This window comes from Diceros bicornis, chromosome 32, assembly GCF_020826845.1.
Source record: "Diceros bicornis minor isolate mBicDic1 chromosome 32, mDicBic1.mat.cur, whole genome shotgun sequence".
NCBI lineage: Eukaryota > Metazoa > Chordata > Mammalia > Perissodactyla > Rhinocerotidae > Diceros > Diceros bicornis.
The window spans coordinates 25,008,095-25,032,384 of record NC_080771.1 but is presented as its reverse complement, the minus strand read 5'-3'; the positions used below and the strand labels follow the sequence as shown (position 1 = coordinate 25,032,384).

Sequence of the window (24,290 nt, the reverse complement as noted above, 5' to 3'; positions counted from 1 at the left end):
TGTGTATTTTACCACTATTAAAAAAAATTTTTTTTTTAATGAGGCCATTTTCTTGGTTGACTTGTAGAATGGTTCGAAAAACAGTTATGTAAGAGGAGTTACCAAAAACGTTTGGAGCAGAGATGTGGTCAGATAACTGTATAACCTCCTGAGGTGTCTGTTTTATAGAAAAAACCCATTGGATGTATAAATTAGAATACACTTTTATGTATATTTTAGTCTTATTTCTTCATAGATGTGGCTTATGTCTTAAACACTTTCTAGGGAATATTATCATCAGAGCTGAAATCCTCATGGTGGTCTTGTGAGAGCAGTAGCTGGAGCCATGTTTGTTTCTTCCATAAAAGTTAAGGAAATTGCCCAGAATTGCTCAACCAGTCTGTGACAATATGTGATCTTTGAATCTGTTGGTTCTTGATTCCTAGTACAGTGCTGAGAGTATCCCATCTGAGGCCCACAACTTCCCCCACATCTAAACAGGTACCTCGCGGAATGGATGATGCATGGTTATCCCTCAGAAAATGTCTGGGAATTGGACTTGAAACGTTTTGGAGCCCTCCAGAGCAGCCGTACCTTTCTGCGCCACCGGGTCATGGAAGTCATGCGTAAGTGAAGCTTTATCCCAATTGCACCTAGTTGCAGGTGTCTTACTTGGGGCCTGTTCTACCATTTAGAGGGCAGATTTTTCCTCAGTTAAAATAATTGCTTCAAGTGGGGCTTCTGATGTTTGACTGTTTCAGGCCTGTGTTTGGGGCATTATGTCCCACGTGGTATTTATGGAACATTTTCTTTAGTATATTGTGCCTTGTTTACTCCAGGGAACAAGAAAGTAGAACAGGGCTTACAGATGGTAATTCCTGTCAAACTCCCCACACCAGCTTCTTGTTTATTCCTAGCATTGCCTGCTTTCCACTTTGCCTGGAAAGACCCTATGTGAGAGTGAATGCTCTCGCTCCCCACTTAGTCTTTGAGATATGGTTTGCTTTCCAAGGCAGAGAATTTGCCAAGTTATTCTCAAAGCTTCAGGCTTCTCCGAGTGACTTTTGTCATTAACCCATTATATGCTAGCAAGATAGAAAACCACTTCTCATGTAAATACAAAATATACATTCCTGCTCTCTTTTTCCTTGATCTTGCTTCCCTCCAACTTTAAAGGATTGGCCTCTTCCTTTTAACTTATTACTCTACCTTGTCTCTGATTTCTTTTCTTTTTTTTTTTTTTTGTGAGGAAGATCAGCCCTGAGCTAACATCCATGCTAATCCTCCTCCTTTTGCTGAGGAAGACTGGCTCTAAGCTAACATCTATTGCCAATCCTCCTCGTTTTTTCCCCCAAAGCCCCAGTAGATAGTTGTATGTCATAGTTGCACATCCTTCTAGTTGCTGTATGTGGGATGTGACCTCAGCATGGCCGGACAAGCGGTGCGTCGGTGCACGCCTGGGATCCAAACCCAGGCTGCCAGCAGTGGAGCGCGCGCACTTAACCGCTAAGCCACGGGGCCGGCCCTGATTTATTTTCTAGTAAGCCCTTAGAGACAGCTTTTGTGTGAGGAATTGAACCAAATCAGATTGTAATTTCATTTTCCTATGCTGAGGAACTATTCTCAGACTTTGCCAAAATATATCTAAATATTTTGGGCATATTTATGCTCAGGACTAAGTTTCTGCATTGCCTGTGACCACCATTCTTGATTAAGAATGAATTGTTGTTTCAGTAGCTGGAAGTTCCATTCACGATGAGGCCTTTGGATGCCCTTTACCACCTGCATGCTCACTTTTGGCCTGTGGCAGGGAACTCATGCCTGTGAGAGATAAAGGACCTGGCAGCACTATGTGTAACTGCTAAGGTTCTTTATTTTTAGCAACTCTTTTGGTTAAAATGTTGAACTATTGTAAGTCTATATTTCCCCATCTATAGTTACTTTAAAACCTGTGCAATTATAATTGAGCTTGAGCTTCTCCTTGATGAGATGACACTTTTGGTGGTCTTCTCTGATTCTCATAAAATAGAAATTGCAGGCATGATAGAAAATGGGGAAGGGGAAAGTAGAACCTAAAGTACCAGAGGAGACTGACAAATCTTCACAGTATAAGGAAACCAGTGTGGCTTCCTTCTGTTTAATTTCCCAATCTCCCCACCACCCTGATGTAACTCTTGGTTGGAATGGTGTGAGGTCAGGTCTTCTCTTTAGAAGGGACTAGAGATCACACTCTTTCTGGCTATTTTTACTTATTGCTGTTGCAGATTGGACATTAGGAGAAATGAATTCTGACCCTAGCTTTGTTATGTGAATAATGTCACTGGGACAATACTATGCAACCTGTCAGATTTCAGAGCCACCAAATCAAGGTATGCTATGTGCCCTTTCACTTCAGAAATGGGTTAAATATTAGAGAGGAAATGTCTGTAACAGGTCTGAGATCCCAACAACACAGGCACTGTTAGGAATCAAGTGCTATTTTTTCACACTTTGTAACCACCTGTGTCCCACTTAGATATAACCTTCATCTCTGCAGTAGAGCTTAGCAAGGTTTAGAACTGTGACTTTTCTCCCATTGTTTCTACCTACAAATTTGGAATGATAATTGTGAACAGAGACCTAGAGTCATTATGTGACTCATAGCTATATAACTCTATGGAGGGAAGATATCAGCTCTTGCGATATTATTCTTTCTTCTGGAGCATGCTGTGATACTGGGTGCTGTTTGGCAAATTTTAGGCTACATTAGCCCAGAAAGCATGCTCTTTTGAATAGGAGCAACTCCAGAGTCTAGTGGATATTGAGTACTCAGCTCTGTGGATTGTGCTTTCATAGATTGTTCTTATCTGTTTTAGCTCTGCTGTACGATCTGAAGGTTCCCCGTTGGGACTTCCAGACCGGGAGGCAGTTACGCACATCTCCCCTCTATGACCGGCTAGATGCACAAGGAGCCAGGTGGATGGAGAAACATGGATTCGAGAGGCCAAAGTACTTCGTGCCACCGGACAAGGGTAAGAAGACACATTCTCATTTTTGTTCTTTTTTTTTTTCCCTGAGAATTAATAAAACTTAATTTTACATGTATATAGCTAGAATGTGTTCCTGGAAGAATAAATAATAAAAATCTGTTATACTGTACTAAACTATACAGGGAGACTCCCAATATAGATCCCTTCCTTTTCTCTCTTTCTTTTTTTTTTTTTTATAGATCCCTTCCTTTTCTCTCTTTTTTTTTTTTTTTTTCCTTTCCGCAGACCTCCTGGCATTGGAGCAGAGCAAGACCTTCTATAAGCCAGATTGGTTTGACATTGTGGAGTCCGAAGTCAAGTGCTGTAAGGAAGCTGTGTGTGTCATTGACATGTCTTCTTTCACAAAGTTTGAAATAACAGTAAGTATTTGGAAACCAATATAACAGATTAGGAAACTTTGCGTATTTATTGAGTGCCTCCTATTTTTCATCTGTCATTTCAAAACTGATTCTGTAAGAACTGGTATATTTTAGTGTCTTATCTGTATTATAATAGTTCTCTGAATTTTTAGCTCTTTGTTTCTGGTTTTTAATCTGCTTGCAGAGGCCCATTTATCATTAGAATCAATAGCTAGCTTTCTCTGGAACTTCTTGCAGTGGAGTAAATCTGCACATATTGTTGCATGAGTACTGGCTAATTGAATTTTCTCAGCAAGTCGCATTGCTTGTCAGGCTGTGTTACTCAGCCAGATGCTCTTGTGCTCACTCTCTCTGCTTTGTTCCCTAACCCTACAGTCTACTGGGGATCAGGCATTAGACATTCTACAGTACCTCTTCTCCAATGACCTTGATGTGCCCGTGGGCCACATTGTGCATACTGGCATGCTCAACGAGGGTGGAGGGTACGAAAATGACTGCAGCATAGCGCGGCTGAGCAAGCGCAGGTGAGGATCACCACCATCCACCCTGCTCCCTCCTGCACACTGCTTCCCTAAGGGTGCTGAGCAGAGCACCCAATTCACTTTCCAAGAAACCATAATTATACTGAGGACAAAAAAAAAATTTCATTAACTCATAGCCAGTTCATTAGCAGCCCAGTACAAAAAGAAATCACCAGAAAAAGAAGAAACTCACCAGGTTATGTAAAACTTGATGTAGAAAAATGAGTTACCCTACTGGGAGAAGATGCCTTATATTAGTAGGTCAGTATCATTTCTTGGCAGTAATAGGAAGCCAGAATCTTTCGTTTTGTCCTTATGTGGTATATCCTAGAATTATGTGCTACTGGCCCTCCCTGAAAGCTGAGAGGTCATTTGCCAGTATTCTACTCATTGCTTTGAAACGAGCTGAGAACTTGATTCCTTCCTGGTCCTTTTTCTGCTGCCTGGTTTTGATTACTTTGGGTCTCACTTTCAGTTTCTTCATGATTTCTCCAACTGACCAGCAGGTCCACTGTTGGGCCTGGCTTAAGAAATACATGCCGAAAGACAGCAACCTGCTTCTGGAGGATGTCACCTGGAAATACACTGGTAAGGTGGCCCTCTGGGGTCAGCTGTGCAAGAAAAGGCCAGCCAATCCAGATTCATCTCCATTCACCTTCATGATATTTGACATTCAGAAATGAGTGTCAGAATTAGAAGTGTGGAGGGGCTCTCTGGTCATAGAAAATTGATCTCTAATCCTCCCCACATGTTCATAAGTGCAGTGTGGGATGGGTTATTGCTTCGGTTTCTGTTTGTTCAGTGCTATATCCCTCACAGCCAGCATGTAGGAAAACAAATATTGTTGAATAATTTTTTTTTTTTTCCTGAGGAAGATTCGCCCAGAGCTAACATTTGTGCCAGTCTTCCTCTATTTTTTTTTTTTTTTTCCAGTATGTGGGCCGCCAGCACAGCATGGCTGCTAACAGAGCAGTGTAGGTCTGTGCTTGGGAACCGAACCTGGGCCACTGAAATGAAGTATGCCGAATTTAACCAGTAAGCCACTAGGGCTAACCAAGTAAATAATTTTTAAAGTAGTTTTATATTTATTACCTAAGTATTATTTTCTCCAAAATTTACCCTTAGCTTTTTTTTATTTTAAATGAGTGAATAATTTTTAAGGAATACTTAAATTTCCTGATTCTCTTCCTCAGCAGTCCTGTTAGGGGAGTGGCCCCTCCACTTCCACCCCATTCCCCACTTAACTGACTCCTGCCCCTCAACCCGACGAGGCCCTCATTCTGAATTCATCATAGTGGCAAGTATGATTGGCAAACTACAGAATCTTGTTGAACCAAAGTTGTTTTCTAGCCTATATGAAGGTAGTTGATGTGTAATTAGCACAAGCTGCTGTCACAAACATGACAGAATCCTGAGTGATTGGGCAGCTCTCGTCCTGGTGCTGATTTGGGATTGGGGCTTTTTCCATCATGTAACCACACTGGGAAGAGGAAGGGAATGGGAATTGTGCAGGGGGTTTATGGCCAGTCCTGGAAGTGGGCTCCTATCCCATTGGCCAGGACTTGGTCTCATGATCCCCTCTAACTGCACAGGAGGACATGGAATGTTGTCTTCCTGTGCACCCAGAAGAGGAAACACAGTAGCCAGGCTCTGTCATGCCGGCAGTCCGTAGCTGCATGTAGCAGGCCTGTCGGAAGAGGTGAATTTGCCAGAATCAGGGTGCTCTTGTCCATCCTTGGATTGCCTAAGCAAAGGGATGCTTTAGTGGTCTTGCCACCCCAGGCCTGGCCATAGGTGAGCAAGTCCAGAACAAACCTTTCCCGTTGGCTCAGTTGTTCACCTGGAGCAGCCAGACATCTCTTGTTCTTTTCCGTTTAGCCCTCAATCTGATTGGTCCTCGAGCTGTGGATGTGCTGTCTGAGTTGTCCTATGCCCCTATGACTCCAGACCACTTCCCAAGTCTGTTTTGCAAGGTAGGTGCTGGTCAAGTTCTAGCTTTTATTTTATTTATTTATTTTATTTTTTTGTGAGGGAGATCAGCCCTGAGCTAACATCCTATGCTGATCCTCCTCTTTTTCGCCGAGGAAGATTGACTCTGAGCTAATTTCTGTGCCCATCTTCCTCTACTTTATATGGGATGCCGCCACAGCCACCAAAGCGGAACGCGCACTTAACCGTTTGCGCCACCAGGCCAGCCCCAAGTTCTAGCTTTTAAATGGGCAAGGAGTCTTTCTCTTATGGAGATGGCAATTACATGTTCTTACTGTGGTGTTAGCACCCACAAAGTGTGTTCTTTTATTAGGCAAACAAAATGAATAAATTCATTTCTTTATTTTTTTCACCCTTCAAGGTTTCCTTATTTAATAAGCATTAGGATATCTTTGAAGTGGATTTAGCTTTTCTGAATACCAGTCCTATATATTTATTGCTTTCTGTAGCAGTGGATTAAATTTTTTCTTATAGGATTATGACACTGACGCCAAAAAATGCCAGTCAAGGTCAGGTCCCTTCTCTCCATGCAGGGCTTCCTCTTTTCCATACGCAGAGTAACTTCTGTGTATGTGGCATCTTCAGGTAAGAAATGGTTTAGGTGACTCCCTAAACAACTTACATAATTTTCACTATAACTGAGTGAAACAAATTGTAACTGAATAAAAGAAATGATAACTGAATACTCTCTAGGAAGTGGCTGATTAGAGAGATCCAAACAGACGTTTTGGCAACCTGTAACAAGCGGCTTTGGGACAGTTACTGACGGAGGCTCTTTGAAGTTCAAACCAAAGTTGGGATCCCCTTACTAATTGATTTTACAGTTTCCCTTTTCTCCATGGCAGAGTGAAAGCAACAAAAAACTCTGTTAGCTATCAGCAGACCCCTTCCCAGCCCTTTCTTTGCTGCTTGAAGGAGCGATCCGTCTGCATGCACCTACTGAGTACCACATTATGTTGGGCCTGCTGTGGAAACATTTGTTTTAGTACCTCTGGGACTTACTGCTTTCCTTTATAGGAAGAGCGATTGAGTCCGAGGCCCGTTAGGTAACTGAGCTGCTCTAAATACATTTTCAACATTAGAAGCCTGGTCTCTGACCCCAGAGTAACAGGTGAACCATGTTCTGTGGGCATTAGGCATCATCTTTTGTGGGGCAGGTGCCTAGGACTTGTCTGCCGAGTCCCCCAGAGAAGACATTTGCCTGGTCTTCGTTGCTCCCAATCCCCTTGACTAAACAAATCTTTAGCAGGACTTTTCGAAAAGAAAGTATTTCATGCCTGTCAAAGACTTTGCCTCCACTTTGTACCAGCTGCTTGGCTAGCACTCCTGAAATGGTCATATTTATGAGAAGAGATATTGTAAAGGCTCCATTCCTAATGACCCCAATACCTTGAAATACACCATTTTGAGGATGAAATTTTTTCATTCACATGTGTCTCCTATACGGTCAAAGAGAGGACACAGAGGTAATGAGAGGGGTCTACCTCAGACATTCATTCCTTTAACAAGTGTACTGAGTGCCCACTTCCCCTGAGGAGTTTCCATGCTGACCGTCTCCCTTTATTTCCACAGGAAATGAGTGTGGGCTATGCAAACGGGATCCGGGTGATGAGCATGACCCACACGGGAGAGCCAGGATTCATGCTTTATATCCCTATAGAGGTGAGACCCGTGGAAGGAAGGTGTGCTGTCTTTGCCACACCTGCTGAGCACTGGCAGGGTTAGAGAGCAATCTCTGGTTGGATCTTGGTAACTGAGATAGGCTGCATTAAAGAGATTTTAGCTTTTTTTTTTTTTTTTTTTTTTGGTGAGGAAGATCAGCTCTGAGCTAACATACATGGTAATTCTCCTCTTTTTGCTGGGGAAGACCGGCTCTGAGCTAACATCTATTGCCAATCCTCCTCCTTTTTTCTCCCCAAAGCCCCAGTAGATAGTTGTTTGTTATAGCTGCACATCCTTCTAGTTGACGTATGTGGGACGGGGCCTCAGCGTGGCCGGAGAAGCGGTGCATCGGTGCGTGCCCGGGATCCGAACCTGGGCCGCCAGCAGCAGAGCACGCGCACTTAACCGCTAAGCCACAGGGCCAGCCCGATTTTAGCATTTTTATCTAAGTTATTTACTTCTTTTGAATAGGTAATACATTTACATGGTTTAAAAATAAAGAACTGTAAAAAGTATTCAGTGTCACCCGACCAGTTCCCACCAACCAGCACTAATGATATAACTATTCGTTTTTTGTTTGTCCTGTTGAATTGTGCATATACAAGCAAGTTCAAGGACGTATTCTTAAGCCCCTTTTTAGAAACACAAACGGAAGCATACTGCTGTACTTCATCTTGATTTTTTCACTTAACAATTTATCTTAGAGATCTTTCTCTGTCAATAGCTAAAGAAAAAGAGCTTTCTTTTTCTTTCTTTTTTTATTTCTTTATTCTTTAACAGTGATATAATATTCCATCAAATAGTTGAATCATAATTTATTTAACCAGCCTGGTACTATAGATATTCAGGGTATTTCTAGTCCTTTGCTATTATAAAAAATTCTGCAGTATACGAGAGTGTCTTTTTCCTTATCACATGTAGCAACACATAGAGTTGTCAAACCTTAGTCCAATAGGTACAAAATAGTTTGTCACTGCAGTTTTAATTTCCCTTATGCATGAGATTGAGCAACTTATCAAAACACAGGTAAAGGCCCACATACAGGCCTACACAGTTCTGCCTACCCATGCTCCAGACTGGTGCTTCTGATCATATCCTCTCTTCTCTGCCTCTTACTCCTTGCTAGTCTCTGAACAAGCTACACATGCTTCTGCCTTTACACTTGCTGTTCCTTCCCCTTGTCATGTCCTTCCCCAAGAGACTCCCAAGCTCACAGCCACACCTGCTGCAGGTCTTATTCATGTGTAACCTTGATGAGACCTTATTTAAAGTTGCAACACTCACCCCCCTACCAGTTCTCCTTATCCTCTGTTTTTATTTTTCTCCATAGTGCTTACCACTGCCTAATAAAATACATTTTCTTTATTTTGTTCATCAGATTACCCCTGTTTAAATGTAAGTTCCCTGACGGCAGGGATATTCGTCTATTTTAACTTTTGGATCCCTAGCACCCAGAGAAATACTTGGCACATAGTAAATGCTGAATAAACGCTGCATGAACGACTGTTCTAGTCATAGCCTTTGTCTGTTTTTGTCTTGAATTATTGGTCTATTTTACCAATTTCTGGGCATTCTCAGTCGTTCCTATTGAAAGCTTTTTTTTTTTTTTCCAGTTTGCTATTTCTTTTGATTTGTTGTGTTTTTTGCCATGTAGAAGTTTTTTTTTTTTTTTTTGAGGAAGATTAGCCCTGAGCTAACATCTCTGCCCATCTTCCTCCACTTTATATGTGGGATGCCTCCCACAGCATAGCTTGATAAGCAGTGCAGAGGTCCGCGCCCAGGATCCAAACCCGCAAACCCTGGGCAGCCAAAGCAGAGCACACGAACTCAACCACTATGCCACCAGGCTGGCCCTGATGGTTTTTTAAATTTACTTTTTTTTTTTTTTTTGTGAGGAGATCAGCCCTGAGCTAACATCTGCCAATCCTCCTCTTTTTTTGCTGAGGAAGACGGCCCTGGGCTAACATCTGTGCCTATCTTCCTCCACTTTATATGGGACGCCGCCACAGCATGGCTTACCAAGCGGTGCGTCGGTGCGCGCCCGGGATCCGAACCAGCGAACCCCGGGCCGCCGCAGCGGAGCGCGCGCACTTAACCGCTTGCGCCACCGGGCCGGCCCCTAAATTTACTTTTTATCATGGAAAATACTGCATATGTGGCAGAAGGTTTTTTGATTTTTATGTAGTTGAATTGATCAATCTTTTCCTTTGTGGCTTCTAGAGTTTGATATGTAGAAGGGGCTTCCTCACTCTGGGGTTATAAAATTTCTCCAGGTTTCTTATGATGCTTTTTTAGTTTGTATTGTTGCTGTTTGTTTATAGGTTTGTGGGTTTTTTAAATATTTAAATACTCCATCCTTTTGCAGTGTCTCTTGGTGCACTTTATGAGGTATGGATCAAACTGTTTTTTTCCATGTGGATAACCAATTGATTTGAGATTCTACCTTTATCAGATACTAAACTCCTATATGTATTTGAGTTTATTTCTGGACTTTTATTCTGTTCTATTGGTCTACTAGTCATGATCCAGGATCACACTGTTTTAATTACTGAGTCTTTATTATATATTTTAATATTTGGTAGTGTTTATCCTCCCTCATAGCTTGGAAAAGAACAATTCCTGTTTCCTTATTTTCCCTTGTAAACTTTATAATCATCTAGTTAAAACAAAATGAAAACACTCTGATATTTTTTGGATTGCGTTGCATTTATAAATTAGGGAGAATTGACATTGTTATGCTGTGTTGAATCTTACAAAGTATGCCTTGTATTTTTTATTCATTTTTTTTATGACCGTCAGAGGTATTTGAGTTTTCTTCAAATAGATGTTATACATTTATTTGAATATTTTGTTGTCGTTGCTGTTGTGAATGGGATTGGTGTCTTTGTTCCATTATCTTCTAAGTAATTATGATTTAGGAAAGCTCTTTTTTCAGTATATTAATTCTTTAAACTATTTCCTTACTAAACTATCTTTTTATAGTTGTTTTTTAGTTGATTCTCTGGAATTTCCAGGGTTCAATCTTACCATATACAGTCATGCACTGCATAACAATGTTTCAGTCAACAATGGACCGTATATACAACGGTGGTCTCATAAGATAACGGAGCTAAAAAATTCCTACCGCCTAGTGATGATGTCGTAGCTATCATAATGCTGTAGCACCACACATTACTTACGTGCTTGTGGTGATGCTGGTGATAGCTCCATACATGTTATTGCCCCTGAAGACCTTCCAGTGGGACAGGATGTGGAGGTGGAAAACAATGGTATTGATGATCCTGACCCTGTGTGGGCCTACACTAATGTGTGTGTCTTTGTTTTTAACAAAAAAGTTTAAAACACAAAAAGATAAAAAAATTTTTAAAAATAGAAAAAAGCTTTTCGAGTAAGGCTATAAAGAAAATATTTTTGTACAGCTGCACAGTGTGTTTGTGTTTTAAGCTAAGTGTTACTACAAGAGTCAAAAAGTTTTAAAAAAACTAAAGTTTATGAAGTAAAAAAGTTATAGTAAGCTAAGGTTAATTATCAAATAAAAACATTTTTTTATAAATTTAGTGTAGCCTAAGTGTACAGTGTTTGTAAATATCTACAGCAGTGTACAGTAATGTCCTAGGCCTTCACATTCACTCACTGACTCACCCAGAGAAACTTCCAGTCCTGCAAGCTCCATTCATGGTAAGTGCCCTATACAGGTGTACTATTGTTTATCTTTTATATTTTTAGATATGCCAGTACCTACCATTTTGTTGCAGTTGCCTACAGTATTTAGTACAGTAACATGCTATATAGGTTCGTAGCCTAGGAGCAGTAGGCTATACGCAATAGCCTGGGTGTGTAGTGGGCTGTACCACCTAGGTTTGTGTAAGTACACTCTATGATGTTTGCACAACACCGAAATCGCCTAACGACGCATTTCTCAGATCACATCCCTGTCATTAAGTGACACATACTTGTACAAATAGTAATAGTTTTTCTTCTTTCTTGACAGTTTTTATTCCTGCCATTTCTTTCCCTTGTCCAATTGTGACAAGTAGCAGTGATCATAGGCAGCCTTATCCTGTTCTTGACATTAGTCATATTACTTGTAGTTAGGTTGTCTATTAATTATTAAATGAAGCATGAATTTATTAGCCCATGAAATTTCATCTGCTTTTCCATACTCAGAAATATAACAATATTAAGATGAAGGGATTATTTATGATTTGAGAAGAGTTGATACAACTGTAGCTGATGTTTTGCCTGTACAGACAGGGATTGATTCTGAAGTGCCATACGGTCGTTCAGGTGTTACCACCTGGGTGCCTGTGTCATGAACTGGCCAAACTCCGTCAGGAGGGGCAGGCTCTGTGGCTCTGGCAGTTTCATTACTTGGGGGCTCTGGTTTCTGTCTTCTGATTTTCCTGGGCTAGTCACATTCTTATGATTTTTCCATGAGTCCCTGAGGTAATTTGTGCCATGCCCAGGTTCTTTTCAAGCTGGCTTTTGTCCTCAAGAAGGATTTGTCTCTTTGAGGTGTCTTCCAAAACATGGAAGACAGCAGATTCTTGTTTTGTTCACACCAAATCCCCAGCATTTAGTGAGAAAATGAGTAAATGGTGGGTACCCACTTTTCCCTTTGCTCTTCTCATCTAGCCCAAAACTTTAAATCTTTCCTCCTTTGTCTTCCTCTTAACTCAAGTACAGAGTATTTATCTTGAGACGGAAGAGCACTGAACCAACCAGAGATGCTAGTTCTGTAGTATTCTCATTTCCCTGCCCCTCTCCATTGGTCTCCTCCACCCACCTTTCCTATTTCAGGTGTTTCACTGACACACATTCCACAGGCTGTGTGTATATTCAGTAGCTTGGATTCCCTTTTTCCACATTTAAAGTAGTCTTGACCACAATGGTCTGTTTGGTAGATGCATGTTCAGCTGCAGTAGTGCAATTTATAGAGCACCGTACATTGCCAGGACAAAGAACTGCAAAATGGGGGCCGACCCAATGGCACAGCGGTTAAGTGTGCACACTCCGCTTTGGCAGCCCGGGGTTTCGCAGGTTCGGATCTGGGCGCCGACCGACGCACTGCTTGTCAAGCCATGCTGTGGTGGCGTCCCATATAAAGTGAGGAAGATGGGCACGGATGTTAGCCCAGGGCCAATCTTCCTCAGCAAAAAAGAGGAGGATTGGCAATGGCTGTTAGCTGAGGGCTGATCTTCCTCACAAAAAAAAAGAACTGCGACATGAATGAAGCTGATTTCTTCTGCCTTTGTTCCCCCCGTTTTATTGAGATATGATTGACATACATCACTGTATAAGATTAAGGCATACAGCATAATGGTTTGACTTACATATATTGTGAAATGATTATATCCATCATCTCGTAGATACAATAAAAAGCAAAAAAAAAATGTTTTTTCCTTGTGATGGGAACCCTTAAGATCTATTCTCTTAACAACTTTCATATATATCATACAGCAGTATTAACTATAGTCATGATGTACATTACATCCCTAGTACTTCTTTATCTTCTAACTGGAAGTTTGTATCTTTTGACCACCTTCCTCCAAGTCTCCCTTCCCCAACCCCCTGCCTCTGGTAACCACTGATCTTTTTTACTATGGGGTTTTTTTTTTTTAAGATTCCACACATAAGTGAGATCATACAGCATTTGTCTTTCTCTGACTTATTTCTGTGTCTTGTCCTTTGTTTACTTTTAGTTTTTAAAGCAAACAGTGTAGTCTGTAATTGGGCTTTAGACAGTATAGAATACATTTAGATAGGGATTGAATATTTGCTTTCAATTTAGAAAACTTTCTGTTCATTTAAGTTATTTGATACTTACATTTCTGGAACCAAGAAAAGAACATGAGAGGCTGGATGTCGTGGGACATGGGTAGGAGAGCTCTGCTTTCCTGGCTCCTCTGTGACTCCTTCTGGGTCAGTAAGGTACGCCATTATCTGTGTGAAAAAGCAGCTGCACATCTAGGTTATGAGTAATACACATTTCATAGCACGGGCCAGCGCATAAGGGAAGGACAGAGGTTGGGGAATTGGAGCAAGAGAACAAAGTCGGCAGAGGATGAGTGGGCTGGTGAGCAGCAGTTATGAGACTGGTCATTTACTGAATGGTGAGAATGCGTGTATGAGTTTTTTAATTACTGCTGTATACTTAGGTCACTCTTCTAGACATTTTAGAGAAGTAAGAAGATAAGGATGCTGTTTTCATGGAGCTTAAGTCTGGGTTAAGGGGGACCCGGCTCGTTATTCCTGGGCTGTATGTAGCACTTTGGTTTGTTGAGGATGAGACATTCTGAGAATTTTATACAAACTTTTCTCTTGTCCAGGTTAATATGTCAGCCATCAGGTACTGCCAGACACATTCCATGTTTAATTCCGAAGGTCTCCTGGTTACTAACCTTTTGTCTCTCCCTCTAGTATGCCCTGCATGTATACAATGAAGTGATGAGTGTTGGGCAGAAATACGGAATCCGGAATGCTGGGTATTATGCTCTTCGTAGTCTCCGAATTGAGAAGTTTTTTGCCTTCTGGGGTCAGGATTTAAATACCCTCACCACACCGCTGGAATGTGGACGAGAGTCTTGGGTGAAATTAGAGAAGGTACTGTACCTATGCACACTCTGTCACTCAGCTTCCCGAGCAGTGGGTCTGCATTAGAGTAGGAAGAGGAGCTGATGTGGATGGAGAAGTGTACAAGGACTGAGACCTCGGTGATAGCATCAGGTGAATCATGACGATTAGGATGTGCTGAGAATGAAAAATGTATCTATGGGATAAAACATCTTAGTATGAAAACAATACACAGCCAACACTTGTTTGGAGCACTTTGCTCTCTTTTAGACTGAATGCTCTGTGAAGTCTTTCTGAGTTGATTGTGGTGATTCATGAACATGCCACAAATATTTATACAAATCAGTCATCTTACATTCAACTGCCTAATTTTTTGTTTCTTTTCAAAGTAATATACGAACATGATTTTTTAAAAAAATTATAGTTCAAGAGGATATTCAGCGAAGAGTCTCTTTCCCACCTCTGAACCCCACCCAATCTCACTGCCAATTTCACCAGAAGAAGCAGTTTCCTGTCTCCTTTAGAGAGCGTCAGTGTAGTGCAAACAGAAGAGTGACAATTTCCCGTCACATATTGTAACCTAGATGGTGGATACTACCTGCTTGCATTGCACCTTGCTTTTTTCCTAACAAAACATCTTGGCAATCATTCCCTTGCAGTACAGCAGATCTACAGTATTCTTTTTGAGCAATTACAGATAACTGTTTTCCTGTGATATAAAAGTAATGAATATTCATTTGGAAAAATATAAAGAAGAAAATTAAAATCATTCACATTTTATATATTCCTAATAGATATTTTATCCTGCTCACGTTTTTGTACATATGCATATATACATATATCTGCATTGAATACAGATTTATGTGTGGACTTTTTGTTGGGATTATATAAAAACATTGTTTTTCTAAAACAATTCTAGCAAGTATTTTTTTTGTGTGTGTGAGGAAGATCAGCCCTGAGCTAACATCCATGCTAATCCTCCTCTTTTTGCTGAGGAAGATTGGCTCTGAGCTAACATCTATTGCCAATCCTCCTCCTCCCCCCCCCCCCACCCCAAAGCCCCAGTAGATAGTTGTATGTCATTGTTGCACATCCTTCTAGTTGCTGTATGTGGGATGTGGCCTCAGCATGGCCGGAGAAGCGGTGTGTCGGTGCGCGCCCAGGATCCGAACCCGGGCCGCCAGCAGTAGAGCGCACGCACCTAACCACTAAGCCATGGGCCTGGCCCCTAGCAAGTATTTTTGAATGTCAATTTTTCTTCCTAAATGTTTTTGCTCTATGTGGCCTTGTGATTGAAACCTGTATTTACAAAACAGAAAAATTCTCTGAAGGTGTCTTTTATATTGTGAACATACTTTTTAACATGAGGTAAACACACAATTTCCCCAAAGCTTGTAGGAGTGTCGGGGGAAGAGTGTTGCACTCTACTGCAGGGGACCCTTCCCTTTGTCCTACTCAGGTGCTGAGGGTCAGAATGTAGATGACATCTCAGCATTACCTTTCTTTCCTAGGGGATGGATTTCATTGGGCGAGATGCCCTGCTGCAGCAGAAGCAGAATGGGGTGTATAAACGCTTCACCATGTTCATCCTGGATGACCATGACACAGACCTGGACCTCTGGCCTTGGTGGGGAGAGCCCATTTACCGAAATGGGCAGTATGTTGGCAAGACCACCAGCAGTGCCTATAGCTACACCCTGGAGCGCCATGTTTGCCTGGGCTTCGTGCACAATTTCTCCGAGGACACTGGGGAAGAGCAGGTGGTGACAGCAGATTTCATCAACCGGGGAGAGTATGAGATTGACATCGCGGGTCACCGGTTCCAGGCCAAGGCTAAGCTCTACCCGGTTACCTCCCTCTTCACCCATAAGCGCCGAAAGGATGACGTGGAGCTAAGTGACTTGCACGGAAAGTAATGCCAGGCAGTCTTGTCTCCTCCCATTTTTCTCACCATCTTAGGAGCTTCTCTCCTCTTTCTGAGCCCAACACTCTTCTTGATTTAACCTGTGCCTCCCATCTCTTATCGCCTTGATATAATTTTAAACTTTTCCTACTTTTAAACTTTTTGCTTTGCAGCTTCTCTTGTCCTTCCATCTTCTCCTCCTCCCTTTTGCAGTTCCCCATCTCCTGCTACTCACTCTGGGCTGTTCTTCCCATCCCTCCACCCCTCTCAGATTCCCATGGTGACAAGACGCATGTCTGACAGGCGGGACAGAAGCAAACTCCAGTTGTGGAAGTGGGTTACTGTGACAGTCTGATTTCAAATGCTGTGTCTTGAATAAGGGAAGCTGGTGGTATGCAGGCCTCAGGGCAAGAGTCCAGCTCTGTGGGGCTAAGTTTTCGCAGAGTAACCTGTTCATTTGGGTGGGTTGCTGTATGTTTGATACAACTCTTGTGTAATAGCTTGTGCCTTTTAGCTAGGCAGATCATTCTCCTGTTCCATTGTGCTGTGGACTGGCACCCTGATACCTCTACAAGAGGATGACCATCTACCTCACTGAGAGGCATTGTGTGGATATTATCTGGTCTGCAGCAGAGATAAATAGTTAACCTGGCACCATCCCCAGCCTCCCTACAGAACTAGTTATCAGACTGTTGGGCCAGGGCCACTTGCCTATAATTTTCTTCATCTCTTGCTAATCTCTATAACTGAGGGGTTTGGTGTGTGTGTTTGTTTGGCTGAGTAGACAAGTAAGCCATAGTGTTTGAAAGGAAAAAACCATGTTGTTGATTTTGTGTTGCTTTTCCCAGCTGAAACGGTCTGACCTCAGGAAGTACACCACCACTGATGCTGAGTTTTCTACTAGTAAAAGAGTGCTGCTGTTCTTTCAGCTACTCACAGTTCAGTCATCCCATCTTGGATTTTCGTCTTCTCCACTGCGTTTGACTTTATCAGTTCAGCCTCACTTATGCCTCCTGTAATAGGCCCACTAGCTCAGCAACACATTTCTTTCCCTTTAGAACAGGGAGGAGAAGGCAGGGCGTGCCATCCTTGAGTAATTAAAGTTTGCTGGCCATGCAGAGGTTGAGAGAGCTACTGGGATCCGAAGTTTTGCTTCCTCTGGCACGGAACAGACAGATCCACACAGAGAAGACCCACACAGTCCCAGTGGGAGTTCTGAGTATGGAGTGCGTACGTTACATGAGCCTAGAAGACTGCTTTCCATCTTTTCCTTCCAGGCTCTTTTTTTCCCCCATCCAGCCATCTCTCTATATCCTCTGGAATAGAAAATGACTTGGGGTACCCCAAGAGGGCCCTGCAGACTTGTAAGTGGTGTTTCTGTTTTCTAAGGGTGAAACCTGGATATCACAGACTGTGCTATCATCTCATCACTCCATTTTTCCTTGCATAATAACTGCGCTACTCTTTTTTTTTTAAGTGCAAAGTGCTGTTAGAGAAGTTCAACTATAGCCTTTGTTGTCTTGGTACCTTGGAAGCATTAGCTCTGATGGTCTATAAGTATATTAAGAGGATCCTTTCATTTTATTAGAGCAGCTTAAAATTTTGTCTGCTCTGGCATTTCTTTGGGATCTCTGTTGACCTGCTTAATCAGACTGGTTCCTTCTAGACATTTCTTGCCATTTCCCCAGCCAGAATACTCCTCCTTGATTACTGACTTTTAAGACCTAAAAAGGGGGGACACTAGTTGATTTAGTAATGGAGCAGCATGTGATTAGAATTCTGTTTGGGGGCCTTGCTGTTTTGGTGCCAATGTGTATTTAACTAGCTGAGAGATGCTGCTCGTAGGCAAAGAAGAGAAAGGAGGAGAGGTGTTGCCCAGCTGGAGAACAGAGCTGTGAACAGCAGCTGTGAAGGACTTGGGACAGTAGGAAAAGGGCATTTGGCCAATGCAGGTGTTACCAGAAGTGATCTGACTGACCCAAGAAGATGGAAACAGATGATATAGAGCTAAAGGTATCCCATGCTCTGCACTACTCCAAAGCCGTCTTTATAAATGAAAAATTATTTGGGATTGAATCCAAAAGAAATTCTATATTTATGCATCAATTACATCTTGTCCATAAATAGGAGTCACATTCCCAAGACACTGCTAAGATGTTAATCTTCTGGGGCATCACTTGTTTGTTGAGTGCCCTGAAACATACATATTTACCTTTTGGCACTTGAAAATTCATCCTTGAAGTCTCTTTTGGTTCATTCCAATATAGTCAGTGTGGATCTGGTAGTTTTCTGTATTTGGTCCTAAATCTGAAGAAGGTGACTCTTTCCTGCCTCTCGCATAATTGACAATCAAGACACCCTCATTTCTGTGTCATTTCCATCTCTTGGACAGTGTTTGCCTTGTGTGACAACTTACCTCTCCCTAGAGATTCAGGGGATTCTGGATTCTTGTGAATGGGTAGCTGAACTTTTCATTTTAGGTGATTGGTACTTTTTTCTCTCTGAAATGATCCGTCATCACCTCTTGGGGGAGAGGCTCTGTACTCTTCTCTTCTATCTGGTCAGCATATTCAATTGAAGAATCTTTTTGAACCTAGAAACACAGAGTGTGTTGGCCTCAAGCAAATGAAGACCCAGGGTTGTTAAGTCTCCTGTGGGCCTTCTCCTCCCTTGACGTATGTTCTAAGCTCCTAGTTACTCATGCCACATGTAAATCCTGTGTCTTGGCACTGCCACGGTCATTTGACTTACATTGAGGCTTGCATCAGAAAGATTTCCTGTCTGTGATAATGGCACTGAGAATTCAGAAAGTCTTAAGAGCAAAAAGGGACAAGAAGTAGCTGCTTGGGTGGCCTGTTAATTTGTGTTGCAGTCACATAGCACCACATGGGCAAGACGTGCTCCAGGAGAGAGAACTGAACAATTCCCACTGCATTCCTAATGCTCTTCTGTGGAGTCCCTGTACCCCCAACTGTGGGAGGTGGTTAACCTCAGTTTCACTTTGGCCCAAAAAATCCCATTTCTGTAGGAATAGAGTCCAGTTATTTTGACTCTCATCAGGAGGCATGCTGTCCCTGGATTCCATCTCCTTGTACAGACCAAGAGTTTTACCTTCTTCCCTGGGCTTTTGTTTCTAAGAAAGTAACTAAAACATGAAAAATAACTTTTAGCTTTCTCTATTACCCTGCCTTTGCATGCACTTGAAATGTTAACCCCTCCCTACCACCACCATATATGTGGCAGGAATGACAGCTTTCTAAAAGTGGCTTTGCTTCACTGAAGAGATGACCCACTGCCTTGATTCCTGGCTCTGTTTATCCTGTGGCTTATGGACACATTTACTGGTATTTGAGTCAGTGTTCATTCCTTGAGAACCTGAGGCAGATAAAGGGGAATCTTCTATGACCTATAGGCTTGGTTCTGACCCTTACAAGGCTGTGTCCTGGTAGAACAATTGCACTGGCTTGCTTTCAGGGGTTAGCTACGAGGTTCATTTTTAATCTCTTTGTTGCCCCTTAGCCAGTATAGTCAGCACAGATCCTCTTTAGTATCTAAGCTAGAGGTTTGGTCAACAGTGCTTAAACTGTATTCCAACCTTCCGCTGTTTTCATTTTATTTCTGCACACCCTCCTCCTCACAAACCTTGATATAAGCAGCATTTTATCAACAAGATATAGGGAAAATTCTCCTGAGTAAAGAATTTTCACCTCACACATGTCATTTGCAGGCACATGGATTCAGGAGCAGCACACTTGAGTGGAAGAAACTATAGATGAAATAAGATGTTATAGGCATTAACCACGTTGTGCAGTAACTCATGAATGAGCTATGGATCTGCCTGTCAGCGCCTGCCCCCACACCACCACCCCCACTCTTGGCCTCCACTTCAAGGTGCTGAGTTGTAAGGCTCCTTCATTGTCCCTATGGGGCTCCCATTTGCAGTCCATCATCACTACAAATGCACTATTTTTCAAGAGGACTGAGTATTTTTGTATGTCTTTACCTTTGTCCATTAAACACCAGAGTTGTTCCTTGTATAATATGATTCTTGACTTTTCTGAGCAGAGTGTCTGCAGCCCTTGGAGAATTACACATTTCTTCATGGGCTAGCTTCTCATGATATATTTTTATCTTTTGCAAACCTTCTTCTGCCTTCTCATTTTTCTGTCTCTCAAGGACAGAAATTACAAGAGGTGGGGAGGATATTTTTAGCATCTGTTTCAGAAGATCTAAGCCAGGATTTCCTTTGCACACCAAGAACTGGAGTTGGAGCAACTCTTTTCTCCAAGCCAGGTTCTAGTGCCTTACACTCCAGAATGTCACATGGTGGGTGTAGAGAGGAAGGACGAAAAGAAGCGTGTTGCCATCCACCCCGCATAGCCTCTTCTTCCCCAGACACATGGGGGCTGCAGGGTAGAAAGCTTCTGCAGCTTGTTTCAGTGAAGAGTTTTCTAGCACACGGTTAACACTTTACTCTCTGGTCAACTCTTGGGATGTATGAAAGTGCCATTGTAATTACTGTAAAGTGCTATAGCTCATTACTTGCATTTGTAAATGTGCAGTTCAGCTCAGCCCTTTTCTGTCCCTGTGTAGAGTTAGCATGTGGTCCTGAAGACATTTGAGGCACTTTAGTAAACACATGAGCCCTGGTGACTTTAGACACACAGGGTGACCGAGCATTTCTACCCTCAATGAATGTGGTATTAACATTGTGCACTGTATTTCTATCAAGCCAGATTTCAATTAAGATTTTCTTTTCATGTTACTAGGTTTGTAAAGGAATAAACAGACATTTTAATAACTCTTGCTGTGTCTACTTGTGAAGTGTTCTTCATTTGAAGTAACCTGATATATGTACTTGCTATCTCAAAAGATAAACATGCATAAAACCATTTATACCAGGGTTACCAAAGAGTAAAAATTTGGAAACCGAGGTAAAGAAGAGACAGGCTATTTATGTTACCCTGCGTGCAGTGGGGGCATGGCTGAGAGAGAAAGCCTCCCATCTTCCTCCTGCAGTCACTATCCCTGTCACTGAATCTGCCATCCTGCCTTACAAATGACTTCATCGGAGGAACGTGGCACTTGACGTATCGCCCATGTCTGTATGGAAAACAGGATGTGTGCATTCTTGCTCACAATAACAGGAAGAGAAGAATATTATCTGAGAGAAGCAGCCAGTGATCCTTTACTGTGCTCAGCTTCCATCCACAAATTTAGTCACTGGACTTGATGCTGTTTACCCAAATATTTTTTGAGTAACTCATCTGGGAATCTATAGGAAGGCTAATATGTCTACAACAATCTCATCTCTTCTTCCAGATCTACTCCTTTTTTTTTTTTTTTCTCTCGTGAGGAAGATCAGCCCTGAGCTAACATCTGTGCTAATCCTCCTCTTTTTGCCGAGGAACACCGGTTCTGAGCTAACATCTATTGCCAATCCTCCTCCTTTTTTTCCCCACAGCCCCAGCAGATAGTTGTATGTCATAGTTGCACATCCTTCCAGTTGCTGTATGTGGGACGCAGCCTCAGCATGGCTGGAGAAGTGGTGCGTCGGTGCGCGCCTGGGATCCAAACCCAGGCTGCCAGCAGCGGAGCGTGCGCACTTAACCGCTAAGCCAGGGGGCCCCAGACCTACTCCTTTTATTTCCAGTTCTACGAGTAACCAACATTTGTTATGACAAGGAGTATAAAAAACATCCCACAGGCTCGATGACTAACTCCAAAAGAGTTCCAAAAACATACTACACAAAGACATTTCTGGAATATGAGGAGAGCCACCTATGGTGATTACTTTGAAGGAGACAACTCTCAAATTACATGAACCTGATTATTACCATACCAGATTAAATATATTACATACCGCATTAACAAGTAATCGAAGAAAGGAAGAAGCCCAGCAAACTAACTCTTCAGTATAGTTTCCAGTCATTATCTTGAAGGGAGATGATCTCAGAAGGGATGCCTATAACACTGCCACAGAACACAAGGGGACAATGACATTCACTGGCCCTCTGGCAGGGGTCCGTCTGACAGTAAAGTCAGGACAGGCTTCTAGCCTCATACGTACTTCAGCCTTGAGTTGATGCGCTTCAGAGAGATCAGCCGGTCCTGAGTTTGGGCCAGAAAGATTGAGCCTGTCCTTATGTAACCTGTAAGAAAAATCAGTCCAAACTGAGACAGACCAGGCCAAACATAGGGTGGCAGAGAGGCAAGCCCACTAGATTATAAGTTAGAAGAACTGTGATGAGTCCTGGGACTGCCACTTACTATTCTTGGGCAAGTAAAGTAGCTTCCTCTGAGCTTCTATTGAAAATTTAAAGCACACCAGATACGCTAAAACTAAGGTTCCATTCTCTATCCAAACATTCTGAGCTCAGAGTTTTGTGAGAATCAAATGAGATTATAATGTACATAAAACCACTCTTACAATAAAAATGAAACATATCATTGCTAAAAGATCTTTTGGGGGCAGTGATGCCACCTAGAATCCGTCTCTGTTCTTCACTCCTTTTAGGCAGTTTCACCTTTCTCCTCCGAGTTTTGGTGGGAGTGTAACCCTTGATGAAGGCGACTCACAACATCAGCCCCCAGAAGGTTGGACCCTCCCTCTCCTTTCCCAGTATAGACAGTGGGCAAGTGACCTAAGCTCAGCCAGTAAGACCCTCCTGGAGTACTGGGGTCTTGAGCAAGTAGGTGAATGGCTGGAGGTCACTCATATCAGGAGCAGCAGCATCCTGGCCAGACCATTCCAGACCATTCGTGTTGCAGCTGAGGGACTGCCTGCTGTACAAGTCCCCACATCCTGGCCTCCGTGCTGCCTCGCCTCCAGCTAGCAGCCCCCTGCCAACTCTAAAGGCCCCCAACAGCCTTCCATCAAAGTCCTTTTTGCCCAAGTTAGCCAGAGGTGACATCTGTTGTTTGCAATCAACACACCTGATACAACCATTATTACACTTGAGTCAATGACAATCCTCCTAACTGCAATTACTCTTAGTTCTTATGAACAAAAAGTTGAATCAGTAAGGTATCTTTCAAAAAGGAAGTACAGTGAGGACAATTTAAATATTTCCTTAATTTCTTTTGAAATCAGATACATACAGGCAGACCTCGTTTTATTATGCTTTGCTTTATGGTGCTTTGCAGATATTGCTTTTTTCAACAAATTGAAGGTCTGTGGCAACCTCGTGTCAAGCAAGTCCGCTGGCACCATTTTTCCAACAGCATTTGCTCACTTCGCTCACATTTTGGTAATTCTTGCAATATTTCAAACTTTCATAATTACTATATTTGTTATGGTGATCCGTGATCTCTGATGTTACCATCGTAATTGTTTTCGGGTGCCACAAACCACATCTATATAAGATGGGGTACTTAATCGATAACTTATGTGTGTTCTGACTGCTCCACTGGCCTGCCATTCCCCCGTGTCTCTCTCTCTCTCTCTCTCCTCGGGCCTCCCTATTCCCTGAGACAAAACAATATTGAAATTAGGCCAATTAATAACCCTACAATGGCCTTTAAGTATTCAAGTGAAAGGAAGAGTTGCACATCTCTCTTTAAATCAAAAGCTAGAAGCGATTAAGTTTAGTGAGGAAGGCATGTCGAAAGCCAAGATAGGCTGAAAGCTAGCCTCTTGCACCAAACAGCCAACTTGTGAATGCAAAGGTAAAGTTCTTGAAGGAAATTAAAATTGCTACTCCAGTGAACACACAAATGATAAGAACGCGAAACAGCCTTATTGCTGATATGGAGAAAGTCTGAGTGGTCTGGATACAAGATCAAACCAGCCACAACATTTCCTTAAGCCAAAGCCTAATCCAGAGCAAGGCCCTAACTTGCTTCAATTCTATGAAGGCTGAGTGAGGTGAGGAAGCTGCAGAAGAAGTGTTTGAAGCTAGCAGAGGCTGGTTTATGAGGTTAAGGAAAGAAGCCATCTCCATAACATAAAAGTGCAAAGTGAAGCAGCAAGTGCTGATGTGGAAGCTACAGCGAGTTATCCAGAAGATCTAGCTAAGATAATTACTGAAGGTGGCTACACTAAACAACAGATTTTCAGTGCAGACAAACATCTTTACATTGGAAGAAGATGCCATCTAGGACTTGCACAGCTAGAGAGGAGAAGTCAATGCCTGGCTTCAAAGGACAGGCCGACTCTCTTGTTAGGGGCTAATGCAGCTGGTGACTTTAGGCTGAAGCCCATGCTCATTTACCATTCCGAAAATCCTAGGGCCCTTAAGAATCATGCTAAACCTACTCTGCCTGTGCTCTATAA

The 24,290-nt window shown here is 42.4% G+C and overlaps 2 protein-coding genes across 5 annotated transcripts in view; one reads left to right on the top strand and one right to left on the bottom strand.

Annotated features, from left to right (window-relative positions):
* Window positions 1-18,867, top strand: part of LOC131396195 (pyruvate dehydrogenase phosphatase regulatory subunit, mitochondrial) — a 52,560-nt gene extending 33,693 nt beyond the window's left edge. For both annotated transcript variants that reach the window (XM_058528263.1, XM_058528264.1), the window contains exons 10-18: window positions 481-605; window positions 2,835-2,990; window positions 3,234-3,367; window positions 3,743-3,891; window positions 4,364-4,476; window positions 5,767-5,861; window positions 7,450-7,539; window positions 13,960-14,142; window positions 15,624-18,867. In XM_058528263.1, the coding sequence (XP_058384246.1) occupies window positions 481-605; window positions 2,835-2,990; window positions 3,234-3,367; window positions 3,743-3,891; window positions 4,364-4,476; window positions 5,767-5,861; window positions 7,450-7,539; window positions 13,960-14,142; window positions 15,624-16,028 (1,450 nt within the window). In that variant the 3' untranslated portion in view covers window positions 16,029-18,867. The remainder of the gene's footprint in view (window positions 1-480; window positions 606-2,834; window positions 2,991-3,233; window positions 3,368-3,742; window positions 3,892-4,363; window positions 4,477-5,766; window positions 5,862-7,449; window positions 7,540-13,959; window positions 14,143-15,623) is intronic.
* A 752-nt stretch (window positions 18,868-19,619) lies between these two features.
* The window catches only part of LOC131396196 (pyruvate dehydrogenase phosphatase regulatory subunit, mitochondrial-like), a 31,393-nt gene continuing 26,722 nt past the window's right edge, over window positions 19,620-24,290 (bottom strand). For all 3 annotated transcript variants that reach the window (XR_009216436.1, XM_058528265.1, XM_058528266.1), the window contains exons 4-5: window positions 22,086-22,167; window positions 19,620-21,988 (exon numbers count right to left, since the gene is read on the bottom strand). Coding sequence is in view for 2 of the 3 variants with exons in the window: in XM_058528265.1 (XP_058384248.1) it covers window positions 21,928-21,988; window positions 22,086-22,167 (143 nt within the window). In the remaining variant the exon portion in view is untranslated. The remainder of the gene's footprint in view (window positions 21,989-22,085; window positions 22,168-24,290) is intronic.